The sequence below is a fragment of the Sorex fumeus genome, unplaced genomic scaffold (assembly GCF_029834395.1).
Source record: "Sorex fumeus unplaced genomic scaffold, SorFum_2.1 ptg000029l, whole genome shotgun sequence".
NCBI classification, from domain to species: domain Eukaryota; kingdom Metazoa; phylum Chordata; class Mammalia; order Eulipotyphla; family Soricidae; genus Sorex; species Sorex fumeus.
In genome coordinates, this window is record NW_026606086.1 from 8,871,527 (window position 1) to 8,892,002 (window position 20,476).

Genomic DNA, 20,476 nt, shown 5'->3' on the forward strand with positions numbered 1-20,476 from the left:
ATCTTTATCTTTCCCGGATGTTTGAAAGACAAAAGCAGTCTTCTCATAGCAAGATGAGCTGAAGAAACAGTGACCAAATCATATCTTTTTAGGGGGGGTGGGAGCGGAGTGGGGGAGTTGGGGCTTGGGCCATCCCCAGCTGTGCTCAGGGCTTTTCCCGGCTCTGCACTCGGGGATCTGGTCTGGCATGATGGAACCCAGGTCGGTGTACAAAGCAAGCGCATTCTCACTGGACTATCTCTCTCGACCCATCTCTCTCTCTCTCTCTCTCTCTCTCTCTCTCTCTCTCTCTCTCTCTCTCTCTCTCTCTTTTCTTTCTGATTTGTTTTTGGGGGGATGGCGAGGGGGCACACCCTATGATACTCAAGGTTTACTCCTGACTCTGTTCAAGGATCATCCTTGAATTGGGGGATGAGGGACTACAGGAGGGAGGGCATTGGGGTCCTTGGGGGAAGGATGTGGGTACACTGGTGATACCAATGGTGTTGGAATCATGTGCATGAGAAACCATTATCATCGGTATTATAATCCACAAAATTTCAGTAATAAAAAAAAAATTGTCGCCCTCTCCTCTCTAGAAAGAAAGATGGCGGCCGCATGGGAGCCTTGTGGACAGCAGGTTTGAGCCAGGGGTCGGGGGCAGCAAAAACCTCATGGGAAGGGGGGCATTCCGGTTCATCCTTCACGCCCTACTGAGGTCACCAGTTGACCCCCACGAGTGGTTCTCCAGCACGGCCACGACTCCAGAGCACAGAAACCAATCTCTTAATTATCTGACTTTCAGTAGAAATACTTCCAGGGTTAATAAGTAAAATAGCAGAAATCCAAAACATTTAATTCCTGAACCCAGTTGTAGAAAGCAAATCATTTCACAACGCTTTTTCAGCATGTCTGATTGGGGGGGGGGGGTGTAAACTCTAAACAATAATTGTGCATCTTCTATCGAAACAATGAATCTAGTCAAAGTAGATAGAGTGTTAACTAGAACTCATCTGCCTCACAGGAATTGGGAAGGGTGGGAGGTGGGGTTCTATTGGGGTTCGCGGTTAAAAATAAGTATTGGTAAAGGGAAATGTGTTTGATATTTACATGACTGAGACCTAAACCTGAAAGCTCTGTAACTTTTCCCACAGTGATTCAATAAAGAAATAAATTATATTAAAAAAATTGTGAATTTATTTTAAAAATGGATCACTCCTGGAAGGGCTGGTCAGGGCAGGGGGAAGAAGGCTTATTAGGGTGCTGGGGATTGAACCCGGGAAGGCCGGGTGCAAGACTAGTCCACCTACTGTATTATGTCTCCAGCTCCTTATAGACTCTCTCCTTCCCTTCCTATCAAAGGCAGGCAACCTGACCTGGCACACAAAAGTTTGTCTGCAACTACAATATGACCACTATAAACAAGACAACAAAATAAAAGTCAATTTTAGATTCTGGCAAAGTTAAATTTCCTGGACTGCTTTCCAGAAATTTACTGACGGAAAACTGCGAGCCTCCAGAAAAAAATAGCTCCATGGCCTGAGTGAATCATGTTGAAATCAGAACTATCAAATAAGGACTGTGAAGCAGGCGAATAGCTTAAAGTGGACTCAAGGGAACAATCTATGCCATTCTCTTTCTGTAGTTCTTTCTTTGTTTTTGTTTTTTTTTTTAGGCACAAAAAACTTTAAGGTCTTTTAGTGTGAGTGTCAATCCATTAATTATTTCAGTCAGTTTTTGTTTCACTGGAATTAATTAAATGGTCCTTCCTTAAGCCCCAGCTGCATCTGTGCTATGGCAGCAAAGAAGAAAAAGTAAATGGACAAAGGGCTACTTAAGGAATTAAATTGTGAAAAGCAAATCCTTTCTCTTGAGCGAACCAGCTGTGCCACTTGGACGCCTTGCTTGACATCTCTGAACTTTGATTCATTAGTTCTTAATAATTAAATGTGATGATACACAGAAATTTCTTGAGTACCTGACACAGTAGAAAAAACCGAACAGATGTTAAGTTTTTATTCCTCCTTCTCCACTCCTCCCCCCAAACATACAAGACTCATAATTTTACCTTTTCTTGACAGTACATGCTTGTCATTTTGAACATAGTCACAGTGAAGAGTAGTTAATAATGATTTCAGAGAAAATAAAGATCAGTGAATCTAACGAAAATTTTAAAAATTGGGAAAAGCAAAAATACGTCCATACAAGCAGGTCCATTGTTCTGGCTGAGATCTCTTTGTCTATATATTGGCATATTTTGAATGATTCAATCTGTGATTTCAGACTTACAAAAACCTTACCTACCATCTAACAGAAGCAATTTTCTAAATTAAATAATTAACAGTGGCACAACTCCATATATTTTATCCATACTTATATTTTAAATGAGGACCAGGGATGGCTCAATGACAGAGCACTTGCTTTGCATGTATGAGGTCCTGGGTTTGATTCCCAGTACAACAACAACAAAAAGGGTAAAATAATACAGCCTTCACGCATTAGTATGTATTAAATGTCGTCATAGTCTACATTAGTTACTTTAGAAAATCCTAAGAATATGTCTAATAGATAAGTAATATTACTGAAGACTTATTAAACAGTTTAAATATTTTTAAACCGATGTTTAACATACAATGGTATAAATTATTCCTGAGCTTTACAGATTTCAATCAGAGTTGGTACCGACTTTATTTCAAATAAAATGTTTCAACCACTTAGATTTTTCAAAATTTCTTAGGAGGCACCACAGTCCGCATTTGGCCACCAACTTGCTCTCTGAGCATTTTTTCAGATCTTTAAACACACCATCGCAGAGATCCCAGTCTCAGAAGACAGACTAGACTTCATGATGCCGATGGGTGGTGCCCAAATAGACACTTCCCCATCATTTAGAGGAAAACAATAGGTCCTTTTGCTCCCTTGGATAGAAATCACAAGACATGTAAGCATGAGAAACCATCTGTTGGGGGGGGGGGGCGGTTTCTAAGCAGTGCTCAGGGGGCCATGGGGCCACTCCCTGAACTTTTCAGTGAGAAGAACAAGGACACAAGAGCTGTCCAGGTCCTGCTCTTCTGGGGACTGTCCACACCATCCAGCAGTCTCCTGGGCTCTGCAGCCACAGCCAGTGATGCTCAAGGGACCGTGGTGTCGGGGGTCTCCAAGTCCCCTCCAGGAAAGCACGCACTCAGCCCATAGAGCTCTCTGGATGGGCCCAAACAATTTTTAAAAGGAAAATGGCCCCCAAATAATTTTGTATATAGTGTCTTACATTACTTTTTAATCTATTACTAGTAAAGGTAATAGGACATTTTTCACCATAGAAGATCCAATTAACATTTAAATAAAGGAGCCAGTTTTACCAGTTGCCTTTAAAAGTTCCGAATAGCTCAAAGAGCTGGAGTACTTGCTTTGCATGTGGGATACCAGGATTTAATCTCTGGCACTTCAAGGTCCCCCTGAGCATAAGTGGGGGTAAAGGCCAAGCACCGCCAGGTATAACCCAAACCTCTCCCCACTCCCACCACACACACACACACACACACACACACACACACACACACACTTCACTGAAGGGGCTAGAGTGATTATTTTTTTAGATGCAGAAAAAAAATAGTAACAGATGTTCTTACATCCTCTATTAAAAGTGAAACATCAAGGATAGTCAGAGAAGGAGAAACGATTGACAGTAAATTTACTGATATCTTATCATTTGAAAGGCTCCCAGGCCAGAAAAATAATACAGAGATAAAGGCACTTTCACGGGGCCAACTCCAGTCAGCACAGCACCAAGAGATCCATGATTCTGAGTCCTGAGACCGGGCTAGGAGTAGCCCCTGAGCACCACCGCGTGTGGCCCAAGACCAAAATATAGTAAGTTAAAAGACAACCACCATGCTACACATTGCTAAATTCAACTTCTATTGAGTATCTGCTAGGTGGGGAATTCTAGCCAGATGAAATGATAGTGAACGAAGCCCGAACTCAAGAAAATATGGAATACAGGCTCACAAAGCATGATTGGTTCAGTGTCTCAAAACAGGGTTTCATCTGCATCAGAATTCCTAATTAATTCAATGTGAAAATGCAGATTTCAAGGGACCAGGTAGAAGATGCAGGACACATGCACCCTTGATGTGAACCCACCAGACTACCCCACCTTTGCCCCCCCCCCCCCCCCAGAACAGCCAGATGCATCCCTAAAGCACCGCACAGTGGCCCGGTGGTGCCTACCACTGAAAGATACGAAAGCAGCCTTGCATCCTCACGCCCTAAGCCAAATGGCCTGGGTGGGCAAGAATAATACGGAGGCGCCCGGGTCCCCCCAGCCCAATGCAGATTCTCCACAGGAAAGGCCAAGAATGTACATCTTCTTCAAGCATTCCAGACGGCTGCCATACAGAGCAGAGTCTGAGAAATTGCCGTGCTGTGGGAGGTCAAACTCAGAGAACAGATTCGGAAGAGACTGAGCTTAAACATCAGGATCGGGCAGGATCAGGAATGAGCAGCGGGTAATTAGGGCAAGGGGAGGAGGAGTTGGGGACCAGTCAGCAGCTCTGGGCTGGAGAGCAACAGTGTTTTGCGTCAGGAGCGCCGTGACAGCAGGCGCTGAGAGAAAGGGAAGCACCAGAGAGCCAAGGAAAGTGATCTGCAGAGACGCCTTAGCGGCTCCCGTTCCTGCTGCGGAAGGGAAGGAGGAGCGATGACATGAGGGATTACTGATGAGTAAGTGACATTATTTGAATGTTCAACTGTTAAAACTGTAAACTCAGACGTGGAGAGGAAAATTTCAAGAACATTTTCCATGATGCCGAACATGATTGCCACTCAATGCCTCTTTTGCAAACCACAGCAACCCAAAGGGAATGCCCTGCCACAGAGGAGGGGTGGGATGGGGGGGATGTGGGGGTGGGAGGGATACTGCGATCACTGGTGGTGGAGAACGGGCACTGGTGGAGGGATGGGTAGTCAATCATTGTATAACTGAAACCCAGGCACAAAAGTCTGTAAGTCTACAACTGTACCTCACGGTGTTTCACTAATAAAAATTTAAAAAAAAAAAAAAAAGAAAGAAAATTTTCCATGATGCTTTATTGTCAATCAATCAAAGACTTGGTATTTACTAAATACCTTGTCTGAATACTGGATCAAAGAACAAATGAGGGGCTGGGGCAATAGCACAGCGGGTAGGGCGTTTGCCTTGCACGCAGCCGACCTAGGTTCAATTCTCAGCATCCCATATGGTCCCCGAGCACCTCCAGGAATAATTCCTGAGTGCATAAACCAGGAGTAACTCCTATGCATCCCCGGGTGTGACTCAAAAAAAAAAAACAAACAAAAACAAATGAGAACTACTGAAAGAAACATACAGTATAGATCAGCAGTAGATCAGCAGTATTACCCAATGTGAGCAATACCATCCCTCAGGAGGTGAGGAGGTTACTTACCTTGGGTACGATGGATGGTACTGTTTGTTTTTTGTTCTGTTTTGTGTTTTGGGAGGGTCACACTCAGCAATGCTCAGGGATTATTTCTGGCTCTGCACTCAGAAATTACTTCTGGTGGTGATCAGGGGACCCTATGAGATACTGGGCATAGAATCCGGGTCAGCCACACGCAAGTTAAATGCCCCACCCACTGTAATATAGTGCTGGCTCCTGCTGTTTGACTTAAGGAAGGTAGATTCCTGGGGGGCATAGAGTACTTTTTTTCTGGAAAAAAAGGGGGTAAGCCAAACAAATTTGGGAAACTCTTGTTTAGATGGTACAAGAATCTTCAGTAAATTTGTCAGAACAGGTGCCAGAGAGATAGGGCAGGGAAGATGACACTTGCCTTGCATGTAGCTGTACCTGGTTAGGGCCCCTGCATCTTCTACTGAGTACCACCAGGAATAACATGAGCACAGCCAGGTGTGGCCCCAAACACAAAATAAAAACAAAACAACTGAGATATTTCCATTACTCTTCCCCAGGCCCTTTCCCAGCAGTCACTGCGCTGAGCCGAGCGGGGGTCCCACAGCCTGCCAGCAGTGTAGCTGTGGGGGTTACACACACCTCAATGGGAGCCAGAGGGTGCACCAGGAGGTCTGAGACAACAGACCTATCAGCACTGCTTCACACGGTTACAACAGCGATGATACAGCATGACGATCCTTACAGAACAGGGACACAGTGAGCCGAGCTCAGCAGCCTGGAGCTACTCCTGAAGGCACCAGATGCCACAGCGGCTACACCCTGTAGGGACCATGCGTGCCAGGGTCAAGCTCAGGATCCCACGGACATTAGGCACTTGCACTATCTGTCTGGCCTGTCCCATTTTTTAAGGGGTGCAGAGGCTCTGGGTGATAGACAACTGCAATGGTGAGCAGTCATGTCAGAACACAGGTGAGCACTATTCTCTGAGAACACACGGGAGCAACAAAGCCAGACTAAGTCTGGAAGGACAAAACTCACAAACACTGAGTAGGGACACCACGCTCAGGGGATGCTACACAGCAGCTGAAGGCAAACCTACACTAAACTGCAGACCTGATGCCAGAACAGCAGGAGCCAGGCCCAGGATGACAGCGCGTCAAGAAGAAGAGAAGTGTCCTGTCAAGGAGTCTATTGCCCAGTCAAGATTTGGTGTTCAATCCAGAGCCACAAGTGTCTCCTGTAAACGACTAGACCCTACCACAGACCTACGGAGTCCAACTTTTCAGCAAGATTTCTAGGTGATTCAGATGGACTCCCAAGTTCTGGAAAGAATTACACTAAAACCTATTCTCAAGACATAACGCTGTTGGGAATTCTAAAGAATTTCAAGTCAGAGACCAGACACATGTATCACAAAGATCATTCTTTGTAGAGAAAACGCGGAAAAAAAAAAAAGGAACAGTTTACAGGAAGTAAGGCGAAAGAGTACTTAAAATAAGTTGTTTTAATATCCAGGAAAAGGGGAAGAGAAAGAAGGAGCGGGAAGGGGAGGGGGGAGGAGGGGGAAGGGAGGGAAGGGAGAGGCAGAGTGTAAGGATTGTACTAGGAAGTGGTAACTGACTGGGGCAAGGAGGAGAGGGTTGAGGTGAGGAAAGAGCAAATGACCAGATGTTGATACCACTGGATAGAGAGAGTACAAATAATAAAATCAATTATAGCAACTAACATTCTTAAATAGGTCACGGTCACAGTCCTCCCGTTGTTCATCGATTTGCTCAAGCGGGCCCAGTAACGTCTCCATCGTGAGACTTGTTGTTACTGTGTTTGGCATATCGAATACGTCACGGGGAGCTTGGTACCAGCTATTATTTTAAGAGCTTTGCATAAACGACCACATTTAACCCTCATCACAACAATGCGAACAGTAGTATTAATTCCTACGATTCCGTCTCATGAAGAGAGGAAAAGGCAACAAGTTTAATTTTTAATATGCAAGGTTTAAGGTGTTTCTAGAGCCATCCAACGAGCGGTTGTTTACAGGGATCTATACTGGTATGGAAAGCAAGTAGGGTGGGAGGCTGGAGCGACAGCACAGCGGGGAGGGCGTTTGCCTTGCACGCGGCCGACCCGAGTTTGATTCCCAGCATCCTGAGCACCACCAGGAGTAACTCCTGGGTGCTGAGCCAGGAGTAACCCCTGTGTATTGCCGGGTGTGACCCAAAAAGCAAAAAAAAAAAAAAAAAAAAAGAAAGAAAGAAAGAAAGGAAATAGGGTGGGAAGAGACCCGGAAACCGTCAGCACGGGGTCAGTACTCGACAGCTCAGGACTGTTGCTAAAGGACAGGCACAGTGGGAGGGAAAGTCGGTCAAAGGGAAGTGCCCGTGAAAGAAGACGGGCAGGCTCAACGTGCTACAGCCTATGTCTGCATGCAGGACACGTTCAGTCCCCGGCACCACGTGGCACCACGTGGCTCCCTGAGCACCGCCAGGACCATGCACTCCAGTCCTTTGAGCTACCTTCTCCACAACAAACCACAAATTTGCCTAAAAATTTTCTATTGGGCTACACTAGCACGCGACAGGGACAAATGGAGACATTACTGGCACCCGCTTGAGCCAATCCATGAGTAACGGGATATCAAGTGATCAAGGAATGTGTACCAGTCACTTGTATATGCATTTTTAATATATTAATCTCGTCTAGCCACTAGAACCATGAGATAGTATCTCCATTGTTAAAAATATGGGTAAACTGAAGCACATAGTTCAGCAGCTTGGTCAAAGTTACAAAGCAAGGGAATAGTATGACCAAGTTTCAAACCAGAATTCAAACTCTGATTAATCAGAGATTCCCAAACTTATCTGATCTACTATCCCCTTTTTTAAAAACTACTCAGCAGCCCCCTGGTAACCTGCCCTCCTTTATGAGAACAAAGAGGAAGCACTCCCTGCAACAACTGGAAATCCCCACTAGATTGTTTTTTTGCTTTTCTGGGTTGGGTTGTTGTTGTTGTTGTTGTTGTTTGCTTCCTGGGTCACACCCAGCGATTCACTGGGGTTCCTCCTGGCTCAGCACTCAGAAATTACCCCTGGCGGTGTTCACGGGACCATATGGCATGCTGGGAATCAAACCCAGGTCAGCGTGCAAGGCAAATGCCCTACCCGCTGTGCTATCGCTCCAGCCCCATTCTACTAGATTGTTCTTACAGTAAGACCTCTCCCAGTAAATACTAATATTATTTAATAATCATACTACTGTAAAGTCATGCAAATATGTTATAGATTTTAGAAGAAAACAGATGGTAATTAATACAAGGTAAAAAATCAAAATTTCAGTGAAGGAAAAAAAGCCATGGAATTTCACAGGATGCTAAGGGCTCAAGCTCAGTTTCCCATGCCCTTCAGTTTCTAGATTCCCACACACTCAGCCCTCAACCACTTTAGTGACTTGATTACTGTGATATATGTCCTCAAGGAGGGTGGAGCACAACCCTGCAGCCCTCAGATTCCCCAAGTCCTGAGAGTGCCAGGAGATGGCATCCTAGGCTGCTCCCTGTCACATGGCCAAACTGTGCCCTGTTCTATTATAAAGCAGGTAACAGATGCTGAAAGACTTCAGCAACTGTGCACACAGAGCAAACTCATACCCTTACCACCTCAGACTCAGATGTGGTTCTTTTTTTTTTTCCCTAATTAGGAGGATGCCTTGTCAACAGTCAAAGAAAATTTATTAGGAAATTTTCAGGCAAAAAATTGTTGTCTGTTGTTGAGAAGATCGCTCCAAGGACGACAGCACACGCTTTGCTGTGAAGGTCCTGAGGCTGATCCCCGGGACCAGTGGTAATGATGGCCACCAGCACCACTGCATCTGCGCAGCACTGCAGAGAGCCAGAGCACAAATCATGGGGCCATCACTGCTGGCCAACATCACTGTGAGTGGCACTGGGTCTTCCAAGCACTGCGTGGGAGGATCACCCTACCTAAACAAATCACATTGTTTATACTCAAGGGACTAGGTCCCTTCTTTATTCCCTTTTTAAACGCTACCTAATTTAATTAGTCTATCTGGCCCAATTTTTCCCAAGAAGAAATAGTGATTAAGAGCAACAACGGTGGAAAGAAGAAAATAGTTTAGATTTCCCAAAAGATTGCATTACAGAAATAAACTTATTATTTTTATTCCAAGAGCATTTCTTAAAACAAAATAAAGGCACAATGACAGAAACCAGCCTAAAGTGGGACATCTGTTTACTCCAGTTCTCGGGTAATATAAGTCAAAAGTATTATATTGGTCTATTTATTGTTTAGTTTTGGGGCCACACCCAGTGGTACTCAAGGATCACTCCTGGCAGAGCTTGAAGGACCATACACAGTGTCAGGGACTGAACCAGGGCCAGCCACGTGGAAGGCCAGCATTCCCTGCCATCCCTCTAGCCCCCAGAGGCATTACTTTTAAAATATGAACACCATAACCTACATTTATGTAAATGCCACATCTACCAAGAAGATTTAGAATCTAAATTTGACCAAAATGGACTATTTCAAGCCAAGATTTACATTATTTAAAAAAATATATATATATATACATACACAAAAAGATGTCATTCATAATGTGTAGGAAAACACTGGTTTGTCCTTTCCACATTTCCCCAGGGAGCTTAGGTTTACTGGGTTACTCCCATCACAGTGCTCCCATTCCTCTGTGTTTACCTGTAACTTCTTTCTTTGTGCTCTGCTGACTTGTAAATGTTGTTTTTCTCTACTCCTTAAGTCCTTTGCGTAGTTAATTCAGAGCAATGTCCTTTTTGTAAGGGCACAAGAAGACAGTTAATGCTATGCTTCTGTAACATGGGAATTAACTGACTCCAGATAATATTAGTTCCAGGTCATCTGTTCTCTCAACCTATGCCTCAGTTTCCCTTACTTCCTAACACCCCCAAAGCAGGGTCCCGGTGAGGGACTGGATGGACCCAGGGCAAGCTGTGAGCTATGTGCTACCCTGGCATCAAAATGGGCCTGACCAAAGAACATAATGTTTAACTAGAAGTTAAGAGCTTGGTCATGGACAAATGTTGTCATGATCCAAAAAGCCATAACTAGACTCGGATCCTGACAGGGTTAGGAATAATTAATCCAGCCTGAGCACTGTAGTGTGAGTCTGTGGCGAGATGTTTCCAGGAGAGTCGCCCTACAAGCTCAATGTATCACTGTGTCCATACAAAATAACTAATATTAAGAAGCAGGATTAAGATGTTAATTAAGTTATTGGGACTAAGGAAAGGAGAAAAACAGCTTAAGTGGGATTTGCCGTGATCAAAGGAAGGGCATTCTTACGTTGATTTTGCTACCAGATGGGGTGTGGTGTCTACCCCCAATACAGGGAGTTAGAGAGAAGAGCTGCAGGGCAGCAAGATGGAGCACAGAGAGACTAGCAAGAGAGACAGAGGGAGAAGGATGTGGAAGAAGAATACAGGAGCAGGTGCATGGAGAGACGAGAGACGCAGCTGTGAGATGGAGCGCGGAGAGATGAGCAGGAGAGACAGGAGGAGATGGGAATGAGGGCCAATGTGAGACTAGAATGGGGGGCTCTGAGAGACTGGGGCAGGAGCGTGGGGAGAATGGAATAAATGGCAACTGATGATCAACCAGCCTGGTCCTCATTTCCTCCTTCGTCTGCCCCAAGACCTGGGCCATCCTAGGAGGAGTCCACCGAACATGGGAGGCAAGAGGGGGGGCTGCTGGGACTTCCCCTGGCCACCCGGAGATTATACAATAAGGCACGTTTTCAAATGTCTAGCAGTATGCTGCATCCAGGTGATAGAAAAATATTAAAAACATTTTCTAAGGCCAGAGTGACAGTATAGACAGGGTGCCTGCCTTGCAAGCAACTGACCTGGGTTCTATCTGGCACTGTATCAGGTCCCTAGAGCCTTGCCAGAAGTGATCTCTGAGCACAGAGCCAGGAGTAAACCCTGAGAACCACTGAGTATGCAACCCCCCCCCAAAAAAAAAAAAAAAACCATAGCAAGCCATGGGCTGGAGCGATAGCACAGCGGTAGGGTGTTTGCCTTGCACGCAGCCAACATGGCCGACGCTAGTTCGATTCCTCCGCCCCTCTCGGAGAGCCCAGCAAGCTACCAAGAGTATCTCGCCCACAATGCAGAGCCTGGCAAGCTACCTGTGATGTATTCAATATGCCAAACATAGTAACAACAAAATCTCCAATGGAGACGTTACTGGGGCCGCTCGAGCAAATCGATGAACAACGGGAGGGCCTTTACCTTTTATAGCAAGCCACCTTAGATGATATATGAGGGTTTGAAACTATACAAAAAGAATTCTGTTTATGCCCACACATCCTTAGTGTATGACAGTATGGTGACACAAGAGATAGGTGAGAACTAGCAGGGGCCATTAGAGAATTGTTGTTTGTGTTCTTGCATTGAGATCTGCGCTGAGCTTCCTAAGGAGGTGGGGCATCCAGGTGGGAACATCTTAAGACCTAGAAAAAAAGGGGCAGAGCAATAGCCCAGCAGGTCGGGTACTAACAAGCAGCCAACCTGAAATCTGATCCCTGGCAACCTATGCAGTCCCCCAAGCCCACCAAGAGTGATCTGAGCACAGAGCCAGGAGTAAGCCCTGAGCACCACCGGATATGGCAAAAAAAGGAAAAAAAGGGGGAAAAAAGCTGAGTAGCTTTCAGTTCCCTAGAGTCAGCAAAATTTTGTGACACAACAGTTATTAACTTTCAGCTTCCAAAGCTTAAGCTACTGGTCTGACATGCTCTTCCCTCTTTGCCCTCGTCTCTCGAACCCAGCGGACTAGTCCTAGATCTATCCCCTTCTGTCCTATACCCTCCTCTTGATCATGCTTCAATCTATCAGGCTCCATTCCTTCACATTTTATTTCCAACAACAGTGCCTTCATCTCCCTGAATTCCAGCTTTCTTTATTACTCATCCAGTTCAACATGCCCGAAAATGTGCTTACTTGTCTAACCACTTTATTATATATCGTTCCTACAAACAGACTAATCATCCCACGACATTATTTTCAGTCTTTCAGTCTTTCTCTCTCCCCCCCCACTTTAAGTATTCTTCGATTTATTACAAAGTTTCACTCATAATTGTTACAACCTATATTTTTTCAGTCCAAAAGTTGGTGTATAAACCTTCATTCATTGCAACTTAGTTTAATAATGAATGATTTTTAAGTAGTGATGTGACAATTTCTTAAAAGCTTCATAAAATAGACACATCACACTTTTTGCCCCTCCCGGTCCCAAAAATCATCAAATTTGAGGTAAAATACAATCCATACTGTATTTAACTATAAGTAAACACTGTAAGTAAAAACTATAAGTAAAATGAGGTCAGCAGTGTAAGTAAACAGAACCCTGATCAGCGTCTCAGGAGCCTTACAGAATTGTGGGAGCAGCACACTTATACACAAGTAACTACAATAAAAAAAAAAATTGTGCACAGGTCATTTAAGACAAAGAACTCTCTGCTGGATGTCAAGCAGAATTAGGAATCATAGCTGGAGCAATGGCACAGCAAGTAAGGCGTTTTGCCTTGCATGTGGCCAACCCAGGTTCGATTCCTCCGTCCCTCTTGAAGAGCCCAGCAAGTTACCAAGAGTATCCCAACTGCACCACAGAGTCAGGCAAGCTCCCTGTGGCATATTTGATATGCCAAAAACAGCAACACCAAGTCTCACAATGGAGATGTTACTGGTGCCCGCTCGAGCAAATGGATGAACAATGGGAGGACCGTGCTACGGTGCTACAGAAAAGTAGAGCATGAGACAAGAGAACAGATGCTGAGATTTCCAGCCTGATGGTTCAAGAGACTGACTAGCAGTGCCCAAAACAGGCCTCAGACACCAAGAGAAAATACGGACACAAGGGCAATGACGGGAAACTTCAAAGCAAAGATACTTGCCAAACCCCAAATTAGCGCACATGATCAGAGATTTGAAAGCAGTCTGAGAAACATTATTTTGACAATAAAATGTCCTGTTTCCAGGATTGGCGGCTTGTTGAAGGCTTGAAGAGATAATGACATAAAATATAAAATCAGACTATAAAGGAAAAAAATAAGACATGTGGCTTCAGTAGATACTGGGAAATATGGTGACAAAGGAAGTTTACAGATAAACAATCGACTGACCTAAATGGCTATTTCATCTAGAAAAGTCTAGATATCTTCTACAGCAGGGGTTCTAAACCTTTTCCACACTGCCACAAAAAACTCATCATATGGACATACATGGGGACTCCTAATTAACCAGCTCGGGTACTTGTGACCCTTCTACAGACTTGGTGGTACTAACCATGGCATCTGGGAACGACTGAGGACAACTGGCATGGCAGTCACTGCTGATAGTGATTCCTTTTGGTCTAATTAATAACCCCTGCTCCACAAATGCTCAATGCTAGGAGGCTGCTATACAAGTGACAGCATGATTAAAATATACAGTCAAGTGTAGCAAATATCTTAAAATTATAACAATGAAATATTACAGTCACTTGCAATTATTTTGGGAACAACACAGATGGGTCGAACCAGTCTACTGAATGTGCACTTTAAATTTGGTGAGCTGTACTAGCTGTCAATTACATTTCAATAAACTTATTTTTTAAAACTGAAAATTGGAGGCTGAAGGTATAGCGTAAGAGGCTAAGGCACGTGCTTTGCAAGCAGTTGATCCTCCTCTGATTGGGAGCACTGCACGTGGTCACCTGACACTCCTCCAGGAGTGAGCCCAGAGCACAAAACCAGGAGGAAGATCTGAGCACTGCTGGGTGTGGCCCCCAAACAAACAAACCCCAAAACTAACAAACCTAATTTAAGTCAAATTTAACTCAAATGTTAGTTTCCAAAGGGCTAGAATGTTAGTTTCCAAAGTCCAGTGGGTTTACCTTGCGCGTGGCCGAACCCAGTTCAATTCCTTCCGCCCCTCCTGGAGAGCCTGGCAAGCTACCGAGAGTATCTGGCCCACACGGCAAAGCCTGGCAAGCTGCCCATGACATATTCGATATGCCAAACACAGTAACAACAAGTCTCACAATGGAGACGTTACTGGGCCCGTTCGAGTAAATCAACGAACAACAGGAGGACAGTGCAGTGCTACAGTTAGTTTCCAGAAGTGTTATATCCTAACTATTACTAACTGCCTTCAAGATGTCTATAATGTTAGGGAAATTTTTCAAAATGAGTCAGAGACAGATCAGCAGTAAAGCACTTGCCTTACATGGGTGAGACCCTGGGTCTGAGATCACACACACACACACACACACACACACACACACACACACACACACATTACAAAACAGAAGCCTTAATAAACTGTTACAGCAAAGTCATTATCATCTTAGATAAAGATAAACAAAATGATCTCTTGCCTTTCACTGTAACAGGAGTTAATCTGTATCACATATCAAATTTTGCCTTTAAGCTCTGAATGACATTTTTAAAGGGCACTTTTCAGATTTAACCATGAGGTTGAAAACTATAATTATGCTGTGTCACTAACATATCTCTCCTGTAGTTTTACCCCACAACTTTCTTCCCTATACGCCTCTGCAGGAAAACAAAAAACTCCTGTGTTTATCCGCTGGTACTAATTCTAATGGTTTCCCTCATCCTCTAATAATCACTGCTTCAGAGTGTTCTGGGTCCCTGTGTTAGGGGACACGCCACACCAAACCACTGCCATGCTCCTGAGAAACCCTGGAGAGCCTGGGGCAACTGAAGATACGAAAGCGCCTGCAGGCTCGCAGTGGGAGTCGCACTCACTGGCACCCCGCCACATCCCAACACACAGCGCACAAAAACTTTGGCGGCAGAAGAGCTGAGGCTTGACACAGCACGGACCTCCTGGGCACTGTCACCTAGAACAGTGTCCTTCAGCCTCCCGGACAACCCTATGCTAGTGCTGGTCCTCAGACCGGCATTCTAAGCAAGGAGTAGACTGGTGGTTTTCAAGCTTTCTACCCCTGGGGACCACCACTAACCTCACTGGTGATTAAAGAGCACTAAGGCTAGAGAGAACCACCCACCAGGATCAACCCCTGAAGGACCCAGGAAGAACCTGAGACATTAGCATCAACTAAGTCGCCCAAAGAGACTGGACAGACATGCAGGACAGATCAAGCTGACTGGGTGTGGGTTACCAGAAGACTGACCTTCTTCAAAGCCCCTGTCCACGGAGCTTCTGAGTTGTGGCGAGGCTTCTATCCAGGTTTCCTCTGCCTTGTCGCCCACCACTCCTACTCCCAAGTAGCACTGCACTGCACTGTCCTCCCCATTGTTCATCAATTTGCTCGAGCGGGCCCAGTAACATCTCCATTGTGAGACTGGTTGTTACTGTGTTTGGCATATCAAATACGCCACGGGGAGCTTGCCAGGCTTTGCCGTGAGGGCGAGATACTCTCGGTAGCTTGCCGGGCTCTCCAAGAGAGGTGGAGGAATCAAACCTGGTATCCCCTTAAAAGAAGGCCCTGGCTCTTCCAGCACATCCTCCCAGTCAAATTCTTTTCTTTTTAAACTTTTTTTTTTATTGATTGATTTTCTGTGATTTACAATACTGTAAATGATTTCAACAGGGGAAATCAACCTCAGTTTTGGGCTCTGGAAGAGACTCCCCCAGCCCCATAACATCTGGACTCAGAGAGATTATACAGGCGAGGTCTTGCACTCAGCCAACCCTACTTCCGTCCACAGCACCACATATGGTCTCCTGAGATCCTCCAGGAGCGATTCCTAAGCACAGAGTCCTGAGCATCAAGGGAATATCCCCCAAAAAATAAATAAATAAGACCACCTAGACACAATTTATAACAGGGTTGTTAAGTATCAAGGCTTCGCCATACCAGTAAGGAGTTCTCAGACACCAGAAGGATTTTCCCAAATCCAACTCAATTCTTCCTGCACAGTAAGGTCTCGGCTCACCGACCCTAGGCTAAGAGGGGAGGCGGGGAGATTGAGGACAAACCTTTCAGTAAGACTGTTCTCACAGGCAGCCAGTCCCCACTATCTTTTCTCAAAGCTGCCATCATCCACATAACAGAAGAGACTTTTAATATTCTCCACAGGAAGAAAATTGCAAAGTTCTGGAGGAAGACTTGGACCAGGAACTGTGGGTGAAAGCCAAATGGCCAATATTTAATCCCTGAAAATCATATTAACGCACCAAATTTTTATCTCCAGAATCTTTCTAACCTTTCCCATGACCTAATCTCTTCCTTAACTGATACTGCTACAAATGAAGCACTTGCCCTCCAGTTATGAGTGGGGCATTACTTCTGCCCATGGAGATATGAAGTGGGTCAAGATAATAAAAAGGGAGGCAGGGAGACAGTTCCAAGACTTGTAGTTAAAATCTTGTAAGTCTAAGACCAAAAGTTCCATCCCCTGAACAGTTCCTGGGCTAACCCTGGTGAACTGTAGGCACCAAATCACTAGGCCAAGCCGCGAACCATCGGGTCCATAATGTTCAAAGTGGCCTGGGGCCCCCAAGCATGGCTGGGGAGGCCTCACACAAAACAAAGAATGTAAGAAGCAGACTACTACGAGTTCTTTGAGAAAAAGACAGTGGTTGTTTCCACCCTTAGAACCACTCAACATTAAGTGGAGTATCTGGCATGCAAGAGGTGTTCAATAACTTGCCTAGCACTAATCTATAGCCCATTCACAAAAACCACCAGCCAACAGAGCAGAGTGATCATTCTCAGGCACATGTGTATTTGGAAGAGGCCCTCTTTCTTTTTGCTACTGTTGTTAAGATGCCCCAGAGTTGCACCCACTTGGCCGTGGGTTTGCACACTTTGTTGCAGTGCTGGAGGTCGAAAAGGCATCTTCAGCTCAACTTCATGACATCGAAATCAGCCCTCAACAATGACCAGGTAAATTTCTCAATGTCATCAGGTTACGGCCAAAGCTCAAAAACTCTGCGATTTTAAAATCACTGTTCTCTTCCTCCCCACCCCCCTTATAAATTGCCTTGGGAAGAAAAAAACAGATACAAAACCCAAGACCTGGGGACAAAATGATATTACAGCGGGTAGGGCAATGCTTTGCACAGAGCTGAGCTGGGTTCAACTCCCGGCACCCCATTCGGACCCCTGCGCATCACCAGGAGCAGGCCCTGAGCACCGCCGGCTAGGACCTCCCAAAGCCAAGAAAACGAGACACAAAATCCACGATCAATTCCCCATCCTATCGGTCTCTACTTCCAGTGGGTTATAATTCGGTAGATCAAAGATGGATTCTCGACAGTGTAGGGTTGGGAGCCGGGAAAGCTATACAAAGTAACCAATTTCTATAACCAATTCCTTCACTATACAGAGGAAGAGAGCTGTTATTGGCTGAGCACTTGGAACAGACAGCACCTGGGCCCCCTCGCGCCCCTTAGACGCGGCGTTCGCAGAGTAACTCTGAAGCATCCTTCTCCTCTGGGTACCGAAATCCACCTGGTTACAAAAGCTTCCCGGGCTATTCTTAGCCCGCGTCTCCCGCAGCCCCGGGGACGCGAAGAGAGAGAGCCTCCTCCCCGCGCTCACGGATGACCCCGGCTCCGAACGCCTAAGCGACAGGCCGGGCGCACCGGCTCGGGTCTCCGCCCGGTCCCCGTACCACCACCGGGACCCCCGGCCGCCGCGGGTCCGCGCGCGCGCGCGGCGCCCCCGAACCCCGGGGCCGGAAGCGGGACGCGCGCCTGCCGCAGACGCGCCGGGGAGCGCGGGGCTCGGCGGGACCTGCCAGCGGGGTGACAGCTGGCGACAGCTGCTCGCGGGGCTCGGAGAAAACGCCAGCGCCGGTCCCCAGACGGGGGGCCGGGGACATCCTCCCGGGCGCGCGGTACCGTGGGCCTAGCGGGAGCGGGGGGCGAGCGCTGCCCCCGCCGCAGCCCCGAGCCCGCGGGGGGCGAGCGGAGCCGGCCGGGCGCGAAGCGTGGCGGCGGCGGGGGCGGCATCTGCAGCCGCGGGAGCCCGTGACGCCCCGGCGCGAGCATCTCCCGGCCGCGGCCCCGCCCGCCATGTTCCCGGGAGCGCGTCCCCGGGCCCCGACCCCCGGCGGCGGCGCGGGGCCGAGCGGGCGCTGCGGGGCGGCGCGGGGCGCGCGGCCCGGCCCGGCCCGGCCCGCCGCCCTCCCGGCCCGGCCCGGCCCGCCGCCCCCCGGCCCGGCGCTCACCTTCGTGTACAGCTCGGACGCGGCCATGGCTCCGCCGCCGCAGAGGCTGCGCCTTGCCCGCCGCCGCCCGCGCCGAGGAGAGGGACCGGGGCGGGGCGTGCGGGCGCGCGGGCGGGCGGGGCGGACGCCGGGCGCGGCGCCTCAGGCGCGGGCGGAGCGCGGGGGCGCCGCCTTCGCTCCCGCCTCCCGCCGGCCGCCGCGAGCCCCCGGTTGCCCCGCAGCCGCCGCCGCCGCCGCCGCCGCCGCCGCCCTGTGCATTGTGGGACCGCGGGGGGCGGCGCGAGCCCGAGCCCGAGCCCCGCGCGCGACGCGCCCGCGCCCGAGCATCCCCGCCCGCCCGCGGGATCCGCGCCCTGAGCATCCCAGCATCCCCGCCGCCCCGCGGGACCCGCGCCCCGAGCATCCCCGCCCGCCAGCGGGACCCGCGCCCCGAGCATCCCAGCATCCCCGCTGCCCGCCCGTGGGACCCGCGCCCCGGGCATCCCCTCCCGCCCGCGAGACCCACGCCTCGAGCATCCCTTCCCGCCCTCGGGACCCGCGCCCCGAGCATCCCAGCATCCCCGCCGCCCACCCGAGGGACCCGCGCCCCGAGCATCCCCGCCCGCCCGCGGGACACGCGCCCCGAGCATCCCAGCCTCCCGCCCGCGGGACCCGCGCCCCGAGCATCCCCGTCCACCCGAGCTGCACCCGCGCCGCACCCCGCGACCCCCGCGAGCCAGGGCCGGAAGGCTCGCGGCTGGTGCCCGGGCTCCGGACGACAGGGTCCTGGCCGTGCGCGCATTTCTAGGGACACGCCCGAGGGACCGGGCGCCTTCGAGAAGGTCGCGGAATAACCCAGAACGCCCCGGCGGGCTTTTTCTCAGCCGGGAGCTCGGACGTAAAGCAGGCCCCCTCCCCGCAGGACACCGAGTCCCCCCGCCCCTGCGGGCCTGGAAACGGGGACCAACCCCGGCGGCCCGGGCTGCTCTGGCTCTTTCCTAGAACTGTGTCACTGCAAAGGCGCCCCCATACTTGGTTCCCAGCCTCTCCTGTACCCCACTGATGATTATGGGGTTCCTGGTGCCACCTGCGGATCTCCTCATGACCCCTGAAAATTACCGGGTGCCTTTGTGCAAAGTCTATACTGTAATTTAACAAAAAGGTCACAGGATTGTATCAAAAGGTCAAAGAAGCCTTAAATACAGCTTTCGAGGTGCACCCTACAAAGGTGGTCTTTCACCCGGACCCTTACTTCATCCCCTACCTCCTCCTAATCCACACTTTAACAACTTCCAAAGTCTCTCTTTCATACACACACTCCTCACACACAGACCACCCATATTTTGTGTGGTCACCTTGTCACTCAAACCTCACACATGCGCACACAAACACAACACCTGTATTTGAGTGTGATCCTTTCACTCTTGCTCTCACTCTCTTACACACACACCCTTTTAGTGTGTTTTTCTCTTTCATGTCTTTAGTTCGAAGGTCCCTGGGTAGCTTTTTATCCAGAGCATCATTCCTGCTGGCGAATCTGGTGTTTTTCTGAAAAGAATGCCATCACACAAGGCCAGTCCCTAAAACACAAGCTTCCTTCCCTTCGCTTACTGTCCGCAGTCTCCCACAGGGATGCCACAGGGAATGGCCACAGCATCCAAAGACCTGCAAAACCCTCTCTGCCTCTTCTAATTTTACAAACCTCTTCCATGGTTCTCAATTCCCCCCTTTCATGGCACAGATATGACTATCCTTATGATGGTGATGTCAGAGGCCTATCTTCCACTTCTTGCCATTTCTAAGGGAGTCTTACCCTTAAACAAGATCTAGGACTGTTGCAAGATGCAGAGGATACAAGGGGTTCGGGACAGGTGACCCCAGAGGATGTGACTTCAGAATACTGACTCTTTTGC

The 20,476-nt window shown here is 48.2% G+C and overlaps 2 protein-coding genes across 2 annotated transcripts in view; one reads left to right on the plus strand and one right to left on the minus strand.

Moving 5' to 3' along the window:
• The window catches only part of MYO5A (myosin VA), a 231,238-nt gene extending 212,623 nt beyond the window's left edge, over positions 1 to 18,615 (minus strand). Inside the window, exon 1 of the mRNA XM_056115278.1 lies at positions 18,585 to 18,615. Coding sequence (XP_055971253.1) covers positions 18,585 to 18,611 — 27 coding nt within the window. The 5' untranslated portion in view covers positions 18,612 to 18,615. The remainder of the gene's footprint in view (positions 1 to 18,584) is intronic.
• LOC130024621 (proline-rich protein HaeIII subfamily 1-like) lies at positions 18,610 to 19,371 on the plus strand. The gene has a single exon (XM_056115323.1). It carries the CDS (start codon positions 18,610 to 18,612, stop codon positions 19,369 to 19,371), a length of 762 nt encoding a protein of 253 aa, XP_055971298.1.
• The last annotated feature ends 1,105 nt before the right edge of the window (positions 19,372 to 20,476 follow it).